Source organism: Monodelphis domestica, chromosome 8, assembly GCF_027887165.1.
Source record: "Monodelphis domestica isolate mMonDom1 chromosome 8, mMonDom1.pri, whole genome shotgun sequence".
In the NCBI taxonomy this organism is placed as follows: domain Eukaryota; kingdom Metazoa; phylum Chordata; class Mammalia; order Didelphimorphia; family Didelphidae; genus Monodelphis; species Monodelphis domestica.
Window position 1 is genome coordinate 45,421,706 of NC_077234.1, and position 14,720 is coordinate 45,436,425.

General features: G+C 36.7%; 1 protein-coding gene across 16 annotated transcripts in view; it reads left to right on the forward strand.

Annotated features, from left to right (window-relative positions):
* Window positions 1–14,720, forward strand: part of ATP11B (ATPase phospholipid transporting 11B (putative)) — a 152,694-nt gene that overhangs the window by 122,115 nt on the left and 15,859 nt on the right. For all 16 annotated transcript variants that reach the window (XR_008914006.1, XR_008914004.1, XR_008914005.1 and 13 more), the window contains 5 exons: window positions 1,254–1,399; window positions 3,015–3,074; window positions 4,030–4,157; window positions 13,042–13,180; window positions 13,643–13,708. Coding sequence is in view for 12 of the 16 variants with exons in the window: in XM_056807473.1 (XP_056663451.1) it covers window positions 1,254–1,399; window positions 3,015–3,074; window positions 4,030–4,157; window positions 13,042–13,180; window positions 13,643–13,708 (539 nt within the window). In the remaining 4 variants the exon portion in view is untranslated. The remainder of the gene's footprint in view (window positions 1–1,253; window positions 1,400–3,014; window positions 3,075–4,029; window positions 4,158–13,041; window positions 13,181–13,642; window positions 13,709–14,720) is intronic.

The window sequence follows — 14,720 nt, forward strand, 5'->3', positions numbered from 1 at the left end:
TGAGAGGTTTACCTGGGAAAAGAGAGAGGAGGAGAAGAGATTAGGCTAGAAGGTCCCAGATGCCATGAGATGTGAATGACAGACAGGAGGGAGCTCTTGGCAAATGTGATCAAGGTTCTCCACCAAGAGAGTTGGAGGGGGTGGTCTGTGGACAACTATAGGAGTGATTTTTAAAAAAATTTAGAAAAGCTGCTGTGGTGAGTGGAAGAGTGAGTCAATTAGGGACTTGGCTGACTATATACTCGTAGCCAGCAGGGTCAAATTCAGATAGAAAATCACACATTAACAATTACATCTTAATTTCATGTGAGTTTAACACTACTCCAGGCCACTGTGTAAGACTATTCAAATAGCCAGTTGGACATAAGTCCAGTCTCTCTTTTGTCATTTTTTACTGTCATGCAAAACACTTTCATATCAGTCATTTTTGCAAGAGCACAGTCATATATAACCAAAACCCCAAAATAAAACCAAAAGTACACTGATGTGAAAGATAATTCCAACAGTTCTTTCAATGGAGGTGGATAACATTCCCGGTCATAGGTCTTTCAGGATTGTCCCAGATCATTGCATTGCTGTTTCTCTATTTTTTTAATTATTTTGGGGGGGAAATTTTATTTAATTAGATGATTTAGAATATTTTTCCATGGTTATAAGACTCCTGTTCTTTCCCTCCCATCCCCTAAACCCCCTCCCAGATTTCTCTATTTTTAAAATCTCTGTATATATGTTATCTATCCTGATATAAAATGATATTACCTTGATGTTCTTTGTAAGTGTAAGTTCCTTGGGTGCTAAGCCTTTTATCATTTTTGTCTTTACTCTTCGATGCCTGACACAAAACAGGTGCTTAGGAGAAGCTTTTAATTTTGATGTTTGGCATAAACTAGAATTGTAATCCTGAAATGAAATGTAGCAATAACATCACTATTCTCTTTTGGGCCTCTTTAAAGCTTTTATCCATAAGATAGTTCTACATCAAAAATTGTCTATAATTGCCAGTCTGTTTTATTTGGAAAAGTAATCATATTGTTTAAGCCAATGGTCATTTGGGAGGGGGGAGGGGGGAGGTAGAGTGTTCAGTCAGAAATTGAGGAATTACGGAGGAACCCCAGAAAAGCTACAGGGCTTTTTGACTTCATTACATGCACCATCCTAAAGTTATTGTACTCCTAAAGACCAATGGATTTTTGTTACTTATCGTGATGGCTAGCCTGTACTGATTCTTTCCTTTTGTTCTTTGGCCTCTACAGGAATTATGGGAAAAGAAGGAAGACAGGCTGCACGAAACAGCGACTATGCAATTGCAAGATTTAAATTCCTTTCCAAATTGCTTTTTGTCCATGGCCATTTTTATTATATTAGAATAGCAACCCTTGTACAATACTTTTTTTATAAGGTAAGCAGAGAGGCAATTGGTGATTTTATGAAAATTGGGGGGGGGGGCACAAATATATATATGGAGAACCTAATTATATAGAAAGAGTCTGGTTTTAATAGTCTATGCTAAAGAGTAAGAGTTTGTGAAAAATATTTAAAATACGTGATTGCGATCTGAATGAGCATTGGATTTTTATTTGACACCAAACACTATGACTATAATTTTTTAATAATAATAATAGACATACTCCTTCACCCCCACCCAACTTATGCACAGATTGTGTTCTAAATATTCATTTATAAGTTGATTATTTGGAACTTCAAATCCATTTTCCCATCATGCCATTGTAAGATTTGGTGGTTAGTCTCTTGGGCCAATGCACAAAATCCAATTAACCTGTAATGAGCCAAGTGTAATTTTTTAATCACATGTTCATAATTGCTTTTCTGTGTATCAGAAGTGTATCTATCACACTCTTGTAATTGTAAGAAGATTCTCTCCTTTGGTATCATCCCTACCTAGAAGGCAGTAAGGACAAGGTTGCCCAGCTCCAAGCCTGTACTGGTGCTTTTGACTTAGTGGCTTCTAACTTGGAACAAGGGTTCCAGCAGGGCTTGAAGGAGAAGGAAAGTTATCACAGAGCTGAAAAAGAGTGGTCTTCCCCTGGTAGGCTTCTTCACATTACGTTGCCATTTTGTCCCCCAGGCTAAGGCAAGCATAGAAGCTGAGTAGGAGCCAGAGGAAAGAAGAGGGTTCTAGACTCCAGACTAGGGACTCTACTAGACAGTAGAGGAGGCTTAGAAACTTTCTAAACCTCCCTAGGCATTCTTCTAGTACTTCAGGCCAGTGTAGACTATGCCGTAACCTAAGGGAGAAACACCTGGAAAATTCAAAAAGGAATCAAGGTAGAAGGGGAAAAGAGAAAAAGCCTTGTCCTAGAGAGGAAAATTGATATTTGATAATACAGTAGAGCACAACAGACATTAAATGGCCTGCCACATGTAGAGTACAATTTCAGTGCAAGGAATATTAGAAGAGACATCCCTGACTTAGCTGCTCCTCTAGAGCAGCTTCTTCTGGTTGGCTCCAAGTGAGAAGGGAATGCACATGTCTATAGGAGGTAATGAGAGCTTCTGGAAATTTATTATTCTTGTTTTTATCCATTAGATATATAACTGAACTTTTTTGGGGGGGGCATTTTTAAAATTAAGACATAAGTAATCTCAAGACTGTATTATGTAAAAAATAATACATAGTTTCTGTGGACACAAGATTAAGAATATTGGTCAGGAGATCAAAATTCTGATACCACCTAGCCAAAATAAAAGGGATTTGAATTCTATCTTTGTGCCTGCTCTTAAATTGTGTCCTTCTATAAAATGGGCATAATTGCCTAGTTTTTCCACTCTCCAGTATTTTTCAGCCTAGATTCTCTGCATCATTAACCAGTGATACACACCTGTTTTCATTCTTCAGTAACTTTCCATTTTAAGAAGCTTTTATTTTTGTTTTAGAAGACTGTTCCAAATACTAAGATGCAGAAGATTTTGTTAAACTTAGTGAGCGTTCTTCAGATTCTCTGTTTTTGTACTAAATATTTCTCATGGAAAATTCTCTTCATCTTGCTTTTCAGAATGTGTGTTTTATCACACCCCAATTTTTATATCAGTTCTACTGTTTGTTTTCACAACAAGTAAGTAAATATGTATAAGTTGTGTTTTGTCCTTTCTTAACTAACACTTAGATAGAGCTTTAACTCTGCATGCCAAACAAGTGAAACAGTTATTAATCTCAGTACTCAGCCACATCTGTGATCTCTCTGATCTGTGAGTTCCCTGCCCATCTGGTAGGATTCTTATCCACATCCCCCTACACATTGACCACAAGGAGTCTACCTAGTGTGCCGGAGACCTTCCTTGCTTTCTCTGGGCATTATAAAAGTGCCTTTAGGGGGTGTCTGCCATGCCTTGCTCTCCCCATGGGACCAGTTCATCTTCTGTTCCTGTCATACATTTTCTTGATCTCATTTCTCATAGTTCCTCGTTGACTCTGTATTACAGCCTGCACATAACTCTTGTGTGCTTTTGGGCTGATTTCTGTGTGAGTCATTCTTTATCCTGGATTTATGTCACTAGCAACACCAATAGGACATTGGTGTTTAAAAGATGGGTCTTCTTTCTGTGCAAAGACAGGGGTCATTAAAATCTACTTAGAATTTCCCAAAGACAATCTAACCTAAGGGAGTGGGCTAGATAACCCCTAGTGATTCTTCAAGTTTAGAATGTAGAATTCTAGGTTTATCAGACTGTTGTAAAGGTGAAATGAGATAGTATATAGTCAGTACTTTATAAAACTTAAAGCACCATCAGAAATTCTTAAATTTGGGTCTGTGAATTTATTTTTTAAAAATATCGTGATAACTTTCACATAATCGGTTTTCTTTGTAATCCTATGTGTTTTATGCATTCAAACTATTCTAAGAATGGGTTGATAGGCTTCTTTACCAGACTGCCCCAAAAGTCCATGACACATGAAAGGTTAAGAATTTTTGTGCTGCCTATATAACCATCAGTTATTACATAGGAATAAATGTAATATCATCTCTGTAACTTTACATCTCAAAATTTTGTGTGTCTTTTTGTTTTTAGACACTGTATGACAGCGTTTACCTGACTTTATACAATATTTGTTTTACTTCCTTACCTATTCTGATATATAGTCTTTTGGAACAGCATGTACATCCTCATGTCTTACAGAGCAAACCTACTCTATATCGGTAAGCTTATTCTCTTTCTTTAATATGGAAGAATAGAAACAAGGGACAAGCCTATGTGTGCTTTTTTAAAAGTTGTCTTTTAAGAACATACCCTGATTTTCCAATTTTTCATGAAGATAATTGAGTTTCTGTTATCACTGTCCTTTCCCCCTTTAGAAAGCAGAAAAATAACTTGGTCCAGGAAGAGACAGAAATTTAATTTTAAATTCTATGCAAAAGGCATTATGTTCTATCTCCAGCACCATTAGGGAAAGTTTTTTTTCTTTGAATCAGATCTACTAGTGATTAATGAAATATTAGCTCTTCGTATATTCAGAGACAAAAAAAATAACTAGAATAAGTTGAGAATCTAAATATAAGTGTAAATGTGTAATGCAGTTCGTCTCACAGCGTATGAGTTAAGGCAGTCTTTAAGAAGTATTTTAACATGTGGAAGATTTCTCTTCTTTACCTAGATGATAGAGAATTGCATAGATTATCTTCTTCTCCAAAGCCAGGGATATTGAGATAACAGATAGTTTCATATTTTCATTGTGGTCCAAATTAGCTGTAAACCACAGAAGAGCCACAAACTGTATAAGTCACCAGCATGGTAGTGATAATGTCCTAATTGAGACCTTTGGGGATGAAGTGAAGTCTAAAAGATGGCCGAGACTCTTTAGAACACAGTCTGATGATGGACACCACAAGGCCTCAGCATACTGTGGCCTTAACTGGCAGTCTTCCTTCTCTACAGCCTCAGTCCAACCAAGATGAAAGAGCGGGGTCATTTTACAGAAAAGTTTGAGACTCCAAATTAAAAGTCCCATATGCTTTTAGTATTTGTTTACTTCATTTAAAGAGGAAAATCACTTCGGAAAATATAACTCAGGGTTAACAAACAGAGCATAAAGAACACAGAAACTACAAAGCTATCCATGACTTTGAGAAGAGACTTGAAAGTGCTAGTAATGCCATCACAAAAATCACGAGATTGCCTCATCTTTTTCTCCTCTTACCCTGTAGACCAGCTCTACTACATTTATATTTATTACAGTTTTTACCATCCTTTAAAGAAAACAAATCTCAGTTCTCAAAGGTTAAACATGACTCTTGCCAAACATGAACTTGTCTAGCAAATAGAGGGTCCAACTTCTGTTATCACAGATTTTGAATTTGTGGAGTTTTAAATGGTGAGATTTTGCTATATCTTTTTTGGGTCAGGGAGAAAAAAAAAAGTTTAACTTAAAGTTTATCTAGATAAGATGAAAAGGTGATTTGATAAACAATTTGCAAAGATCTGACCAATGGCCAAACAAAGGGAAATGGATAAAAGAATAGACATCAGTATGGACTATCAACACAATGTAAGGAAGATTCCCTACTGTAAAGCAGTCACTATGATGACTTGACTAAAACACTTTAGAAACTACCTAATCCAGCAAACACTTGATCTCTTTGTCAAGGTGAGATACAGTGGCAAAAGACACCCATGTAGCATGTAAACTCAATTGCAGAATTTTTTGAAGGATATAGTTGTAAAAAGGAAAAAATCAGTTTTCAGGGAACTTCTCACAAGAACCTAATTCAGATAGGTTATCTCCCATTTTTAATGATGAAATTAGTAGGAAGATAGAAAACAAATAGGAAAAAGATTTGTCTGCATTTTGATAAAAATAAAATTTTTTTTAAGTTATAAGGCTACTTGATTTTTTGCATTGCTGTCACTTGCCAGTGATTTTGTCCCTTCTCTGTCTTGTTAGAACTTTCTTTACAGTACAGTAAGGTCAAACAGATGAGTACGTTGTTCATGTCTGAAAATGCATGTCATATTCTGTACCTCAACATTTTCTGCCAAGAAATGGGAAATAGGTTTTGCTCTGAAATTATGATTCTTTACTACATTGATTAGTTTCTGAAATACTTCAGCATTGTTCTTTTATACTCTTGTAATCATCTTGCAAATTGCTCTTCTATTTCTGTTTACTTCAAGTCATCAATTAAATATTATCCCAAGTTTCTCTGAATTCTTTATAGTTTTCTTTTGTTTTGTAAACCTGCCACCTTGCTTCCAGATTTACCTACTTCAGGAGAACCATTACATAACTGTGAAACATTAGTGTCCATGGCAGAAAAGCCTCAAGATAATCTCTTGGGCACTCCCTTAGACAATGCAGATCTGATTTTATTTACCGATGGTTCCTCTTTTATGAGGGATGGCATATGTTACACTGGAGCTGCCATAGTCTCAGAATTTGCCACTGAATGGTCAGCTTCACTACCTTCTAACATTAGCACTCAAGGAGCAGAACTCATAGCTCTGAAGCAAGCTTGTATAATTGCCAAGGATAAAAAGGCAACAATTTATACGGATTCTAGATATGCTTTTGGCATTTGTCACTCAGTCGGGATGCTATGGCTCCAGAGAGGATTTTTAACCTCAGCTGGAAAATCCATAGCTAATGCAGAAATTATTAATGAAGTTCTTTCTGCTCTCAAACTGCCTAAAGCCCTAGCTGTAGTTCATTGCTCTGCCCATACAGGTGGCTCAGACCCTGTCTCTAGAGGAAATGACCGAGCAGATGCCGCTGCAAAACTAGCAGCCATAGAAGGACCTGGATTAATTTTAACATTAACAACCACTGATAATTTAAATTTATCACTTTCCTATAATGAAAAGGAAGTGGAAAAATGGAAACAAAAGTTTAAAGCAAAACAGATTAATGGAGTATGGGTGTCATCTGAAGGAAAACCCCTGCTCCCTAGAAGTTTCTATAACCAAATTTGCCAATCTATTCATAAAAATGGTCATTTTGGCACCCAGGGCATCGTGGACTCTGTCAAGAGAGTATGGATAGCCCCTGGTATAACTACTATAGCCTCTAAAGTATGTTCAGCCTGCTCCATTTGCCAGGCATATAACCAACATGCATATCGTGGAAAAGCCTTTGGGGGATGTCCTCTGGCTTACACACCTTTTGAACATCTACAGATAGATTTCATAACGATGCCAAAGGCTGGACGTTATAAATTTTGTCTAGTAATTGTAGATCAACTAACCAGATGGCCGGAAGCATTTCCTACAACCCGAGCCACAGCAGATTTTGTTGCAAAGATACTTTTAAAGGAAATTATTCCTCGTTTTGGCCTGCCAGCACATATTGACTCCGATAGAGGGAGTCATTTTACCGATTCTGTCTTAAACCAGATATATTCTTGCTTGGGGATAACTCCAAAATTCCATGTTCCATATCACCTCCAGAGCTCAGGCCGAGTGGAGAGGATGAATAAAGAACTTAAGACTATGATTGGCAAATTATGCACTGAGACCCATTTAAAATGGCCTGAAATTCTCCCTCTGGCCCTATTTTATCTTAGAAGCAGGCCTAGAGGAGACTTACATATTTCACCATTTGAGAGGCTTTTTGGACAGCCGCCTATACAGGCTAAGCCTTTCTCCCCGGCTTATACATCGCTATTAGGGGGAGATATTACTATTGCTTCCTATATACAGGAGTTACAGCACAAACTACGTGAACTTCATGAATCCGGAGCTGCAGTACAAGCCGGACCATTAGACTTTTCTCTGCATGACCTGAACCCAGGAGATAAAGTTTATATCAAGAATTTCAAGCGAACTGGAGCAACTCAACCTTCATGGGAAGGACCATTCCAAATATTATTAACTACTCCAACATCTATAAAGATTGGAGAAAGAGACTCTTGGATTCACTGCTCACATGTGAAGAAAGCATCTTCTGCTGAGACTGATTGACTCTATCCTATCATATGAATTGTGACTCTATCTTATCATATGAATTGGAGATAATAATCCATAGACAAATGGATGCTGTTTTTTCAAGAATATATTGAATTACTGATTTTTTTCTTAATTTTATTATTTCTTTTCTTTTCTTTTTTGATCAGAATATTTTTTTTTCTCATTTTTGTACTGAAGGTACACATAATTAATATTATTTTTTTCCTGCAGTAATACAAGTTAATATATATATACTCTTGCTATAATATCAATATATGCCTAAAAGCTTTAAACTATGGGAACCTGCCATTTAGTGATAAAATATTATAGGACTGTGATTGATGTTTGTGTCTGATTCCAGGAAAAGGGATAAAAACAAGGAGCACAGACTAAACCTGAATAGTGCCAATAGAGCACACAAGAAATATTAAAGTGAGACTCGAGGTTGCGACGCTTAACTTATGTTTAAGTCGTAGGACTTCCTTGTATCTACACTCTTTACGAAGTACTCAAACAAGTACAAAGCTTGACTATCATGCTGGCTCCCTATATCCCTAAGGAAAAAAAAATCAGACGAAGGAATGACATTTCCCCATCAAAATAGAATTCTAATTCTTTTCTTCTTATATTATGGCAACTTCCTGTAGTCTTGGCTACAAATGGCTAAGTGAAATATTACTGCATTCTGTCCTACATACTTGTGGGATAGAAATTACTTTAAACTGGACCTATACAAGGCCTATTTTGAATTTTTCTTATGTTTTTGATTATTTTTCTATTCTTTTGGTAATTGATACATACACCCCCATAACTGAACATTGCATTCTGAGCTAAACTTGATGTTTTTTAATACTTACTTCAGGGGGGATAGTATTTTAATTTAAATTCTAAGAATTTTTGAATTTTTTTTTGTTTAAGATTGTATTTTTATAAAAATCCAGGAATTTCGATTTTTGTTTAAGATTTTACTGTTATAAAAAAATCAAAGATTTTGATTCTGTTCAAGAAAAGATCTTCAAGAAAGAAGCTTGAAACTTTTATATCCAGAGAATGAACTGTTGCAGAAAGATGCCGAAAACCTACATTTCATCAAGAAGATCAAGAATGAACTTTGGATATGATTGATTGGACTGAACTTTTGATTGAACATTTATTGTAATTGTACACATTTATGCCAAAAGGGACTGCCCCTAATTTGGCTTTCTGTCAATGCGCCTAGCAAAACATTGGTTTTGCTTTCTTTTCTATTTCCTCTCTCACTATTCTAATTCTCTTAAAAAAAATTGAATGTTGTGTATATCTATAGTTAGAATTGAATTTAGAACTACAAAATGATTATGTTAAATGATCAATGGGGAGACTAGTCTCCCAATGATCATCAGGGGGGATTGTAAACCTTAAAATTTCTTAGACTTATGAATGTTGGAAATTTCCCCATTTGGAAATTTCATACTGGAAAAAATTTCCTACTGATAGTAAGAACTCTATTGGAATGTGAAACCCCTTGGCATGGGAGGATCCTTCTCCTCCCTACTTAAAACTACTTTAGGACAGAAACCTTTTGCTAAACAATGGAAAGGGTTTTGACCTATGCTTAAGCATAGAACAGGAAGTTCTTTGAGTCATGATTGATTTTAGAATTGATACAATAGAGATACTTGGAATGACAGAACCAGGTCTTGGAAAATACAATCTCCACCCTACTTAGAGTAACAGGATTTAGGAAGGGCTGCAGCATAGATCAAGATTTAATTATTTGAGAATATGACCTACAACAGACATGTGCAAAGGAAACAGACCTCTGGGCGGTCCTGGATTAAGCTAGAGCCACCATTGGCACAAGGGGAGACATCGACAGTGATTGGTAGATGTGAGAACTGAGGGGAGGGGACTGAGATGGTTTCCTTAAAGATAGCAGGGTCTGAGGAGGTTTTGCTCTGAGCAAAGTGGCTCTGAAGGAGGACTGAGGAGGTTATTCTGTGGGAGGACCAGGAGAGAAGGCTGGCTCTGAAGGAAGAGAATTCTCTGGAAACATTTCTTGACAGGAGGCTCTCTTGAAGGTGGAGCCTGAGGTTGGCATGAGAAACCTTACCTAGAGAGATCTTGGGTGAGTGATAAAACCAACTGACTGATTTATTCATTCTTATTCCTTTCTTACTTTCTCTCTTTTTCTATTGATTAATCAGTGTATTATAAATTAAATTTCTCTATAAAACCCAGTTGGTTTGGGCATATTCCTAAATTGGGAATATATTCCCTGGCGACCATCTTATATTTATATAAACCCAAGACACAGTAGAAAACATATTTCAGCGGTCATAATTGATATATATATTTCCCTTGCTCCCAAACATTTTAATTATCACAGTTTATAGGACAATATTGTATTACAGTTTATTGTTTATCCCTAATCAGGGACACACATTTTCCATTCAGTTCTTTGCTACTGCAAGAAATGTTACTATGAGTGTTTTTGTATATTTTGGACCTTTCTCTCTGTCTTCAACTTCTAGGGAGAGATCTGATTGTGGTATTGCTAGATCAAAGGATGCATAGTTATTCTTATAGTTTAATTCCTAGTTGTGATTTCCCACCTATCATTTATCATTTTAATATATTTGAAGATTTTTTTAGCATTATTTCATATAGTTGTTAATAACTTTATCCTAACCACCCACAATGGCCTTTGTCATTATACATGTGGTGCACTGTTTGCTTTATCACTGACCATGGTACAAAAACAGTTGGACTCTCATACATTGCAGTCCTTAGTGTGCTGCTGGGGATAAGAAGGGATGATAGGAGTAAAAAAGCAAGAAAAGCATTTGTAAACATAATACTGTGTAAAAACAGGTGTTTCATGCTAAAAGCAGCACAACGGAAGGGTATTAAAGGGTTGATTATCAAGATATCTAAAAGGGAAAGGAGGGATAAACAAACACTTGGAAAAATTGATGGATGATGTTAGTACTAAAAAAAGGTCATCCATGGAATATACAAAGCCATATACTTACTTTCTGTTCTTCATTGACTCTCAGATGTCAGTATTGTCTCTAAAAAGACAGATTATAGTCCATTTATGGCTTCTCAATCTGTGAAGTTTTTATCCATCCTCCAGGCCTTTGTACAGTCCTGTATAGTAGTGTGGGCGGGCCATCTCTGTTATGCTTTGTTTTCCTCACGGCAGACCTACTTATCAGAGCCTGTTTTTCTACATGATTTCTCTTACACATTTTACTTCCCATAGTTCCTTGTTGGGGTAAGCTGCAACCTATTTTGCACCCATCATGTGCCTCTGTTTTTCTTTGAGTCACCATTCAACAACACCAGGGTTGCATCTGTTTTTAAAAATGGAATTTTGGAGAAAGGGGTTGGGAAAGGCAGATTTTGCCTTAAAGGAAGATCAGACTTCTAAAAAAGGGAAATGCATTCCATGCCATTTGGTGAAACTGTTTTAAGTTACCTAAGCTCCTTGAAGCCAAGAACCCTGGTTCTGTGATTTAAATTGATACTATGCTGACCGTGATGGTCCTGGGTTATCCCTTGTCCTGAGGAAATTAGGTTTGGATTCTTTTCTTCAGCTTTGAATGACAAAGGCAGGATTTGGGGTCACTTTTCTTCAGGCCCAGAGAGTGAACCTTAAGATTTTACTAGATCCCTGCTCTGACCAAATTCTCTGAAGACGTCCCTTCAGATGTAGTATTCTTAGATATAGTATTCAACTGTGATCTAAAAGCTATTAAATTATGCATACTCTTTGACCCAGCAACACAACCCAAAGAGATAAAAAAAGAAAAGGACCTATATGTAAAAAAATATTGATAACAGCTCTTATTGTGGCAGCAAAGAATTGGAAACTGACAGGATGCCCATCAGTTGGCGAATGACTGAGCAAGTTATCGTATATGAATTTGATGGAATATTATTGTGCAAAGGAAAGAGATAGTTTTAGACAAACCTTGGAAACTTAGTATGAACTGATACAAAATGAAGTGAGCAGGAACAAAACAATTTATAAAATAACAACAATCTGGCAAGGAGAGATTTGAAAGACTTAGAACTCTGATTGAGACAGTGACCAACCACAAATTGAAAGGATTCTTGATGAAATGTACTATATCCATCTGTAGAGAGAAAAATTATGGTCTCAGAGCAAAGATAAAAGCATATTTTCTCCTTTCTTTTCCTTTCCTTGGGGTGAGGACATGGCTAATATGAGAATATTTTTCATAATAGACATATTTATAATTGGTTTGTTTTTTCTTTCCCTCTCAGGTGAAGGAGGGGAGGAAATTCAGAACCAAAAATAAAATTGAATTTTTTTTAAATGATCACAGAGTTTAGCCAGACTCTACTGTCTCTATCAACTTTTTTTTTTAAACCCTTTCTGTCTTATACTCAATACAGGGAAACGGGGCTAGGCAAATGGGATTAATTTATTTGCCCAGGGTCACACAGTTGGAAGTGTCTGAGATAAAATTTGAACCTGGGACCTCCTTGCCTCCAAGCCTGGCTCTCTAACCACAGAACCACCTAGCTGCCCCTCACGTCATGACTTGATAAAAACCATGGCTTATAGGAATAGGGGAGCAATTAAGTGATGGATGGGCTCAACTGAAAGATTTCTTCTCTGAAGAGGCCACATTTATAGATGAGCTTGTCCTATGCTTGAATTTGAGGTATTTGCTTACATTCGGCCAAAAGGTCACTTAGGTTATATTTGGAATCAAAATCAAAACAAATAATTTGAAATGAAGTAGTGCTATCTTCCTCATTAGTCTGGCCTTTCTTTGAAAGCTTCAATTTTTTTTTTAATTTTTATTTTTAAATATTTTTCCATGTTTACATGATTCATTTTCTTTCCCTCCTGTTCCCTCCTCCTCCCCCAGACCAATAAACAATTCCACTGGGTTGTACAAATGTTATCACAGAAAGCTTCAATTTGTGAATGATTACTAACTTGGGTTTTGGTTTCTGTTATTTCAGCAACTATTTAATAAAAGGGGGAAGGGAAAGGAGGGGCGGGAACAAATATTTATTAATCATTTACTATATGCCATGCACTTGCTAAATGTTTTACAGTTATCTGATAACAAGATAAATATGAATTTCTAAAGTTCCTTTTTCTTCTTTGTCAATTTACAGGGACATAAGTAAAAATCGTCACTTGAGCATTAAAACATTTCTTTATTGGACAATCCTGGGTTTCACTCATGCTTTTATTTTCTTTTTTGGATGTTATTTTCTAATATGGAAAGATATATCTCTACTTGGAAATGGCCAGGTAAAAAAAAATACCTCAAAGAACACAATTTTCTTAAAACATTTTTAGCATTTTTGTTATCATTTGAAATATTTTTCACTTATGCTGAAATGCAATTAAAGTAAAAGTTGTAAAGATTAAAAGAAATTTTAAGTTGCAAAACATCTGTTTTCAAGTTTTCACAATAGATATTATTTATTTAAATGCTACAACTTCCGACCTGTAGAAGTTAAAGTAAAAGGAAATTAGCATAACCTCACTTATTTGCCCTTTGCTTATTCCCTACATCCATTTTACCAAGAGGATGAGAATTGGTACTCCTGCATATACTGGCATACATGTCTGTAAACATGTGCATACACACATATGTAAGCCACTTAAAAGAGAACAGAAGATTTATTAAATTATTTGTGAAGTGTATTGATTTATAGTTGATATTACTTCTATTTTGATTAGCAATGATAACCCATACTTTCTGTTTAGATGTTTGGAAATTGGACATTTGGTACATTAGTCTTCACGGTGATGGTTATTACAGTCACAGTAAAGGTAAGCAATGTACACCTAAAAGTCTTAAATTTAAAAGACAAATACATTTTGTCATCCAGCATATCAGTTTTCTTGGTTTCTTTAGCAAAATTCTGGGCTGCTATTCTTTCAGCTCATTAGTCTTATAAGCCTCTATCAGTTTCTCTGGTGGAAGACAGACAGCAAGGAGTTGGAGGCTTAACCTGGAGGGTGCACTCAGAGGGAGGAGGGAAAGGGGTTCTGAGAGTGTCAGGATTTCGTAATGCTCCGGTGCTTAGTCAGGAAAGTAGAGCATATGAGCCAGAGTGAAAAGGCCACAGGGTTGGAGCTGTGCAACCCTTCTAGAGAGCAATCCTAGGGAGTCATTCAGAACAGAAACCTCTAAGAGCCTCCATAGATCTGTTGTGTTTGTCCATGATCAGCAGTCTTCTGGCCTCACAACAGTGTTGTGCAGCCAGCTCTTGGCTCTTAGTTACACAGGCTGAGCCTGGGATGCCACGGCCTTGTGCCTTCCCACCCCTGGAGCTAGGGGCTGATGGGTAGATGTATGCCTGGCCTGGAAAAATACAGCATGACCACCCTGGGATGCAGTTGGAGGCCAGCCCTGAAGATCTGACCAAGGAAACCTCATTTTCCCCAATGTTGGCTGAGGCTGGTGGTTTAGGACTTTTGTATTCTTCTGTGGTCACTTCTCTCCCCTCTGGTTCCCCTCCCGGGCCCCCTTTCTCCATATGTTTCCTTTTCCATACTCTCTCCTTCTCTTCTCCCTTTCTCTCCAAGTCTCTCTCTTCCCTCCTTGTTACTTTTTCACATTTTGATTCATCCCCTCTCTAGGAGCTGTAATTATAGAACTCTAGCTTCTATTTCTAACATAATAATCAATTATGTTAATACAGAGCTAATTGCAAGGTATACAGAATCCAAAAGAACATTTATTATAAGTTAAACATCCTTTCACAGATGATCGCTGAAAGGTTTGGCCAAATGTCTCAAACTACATGTAAACTACATTGAATTCCAAATAACCATAACA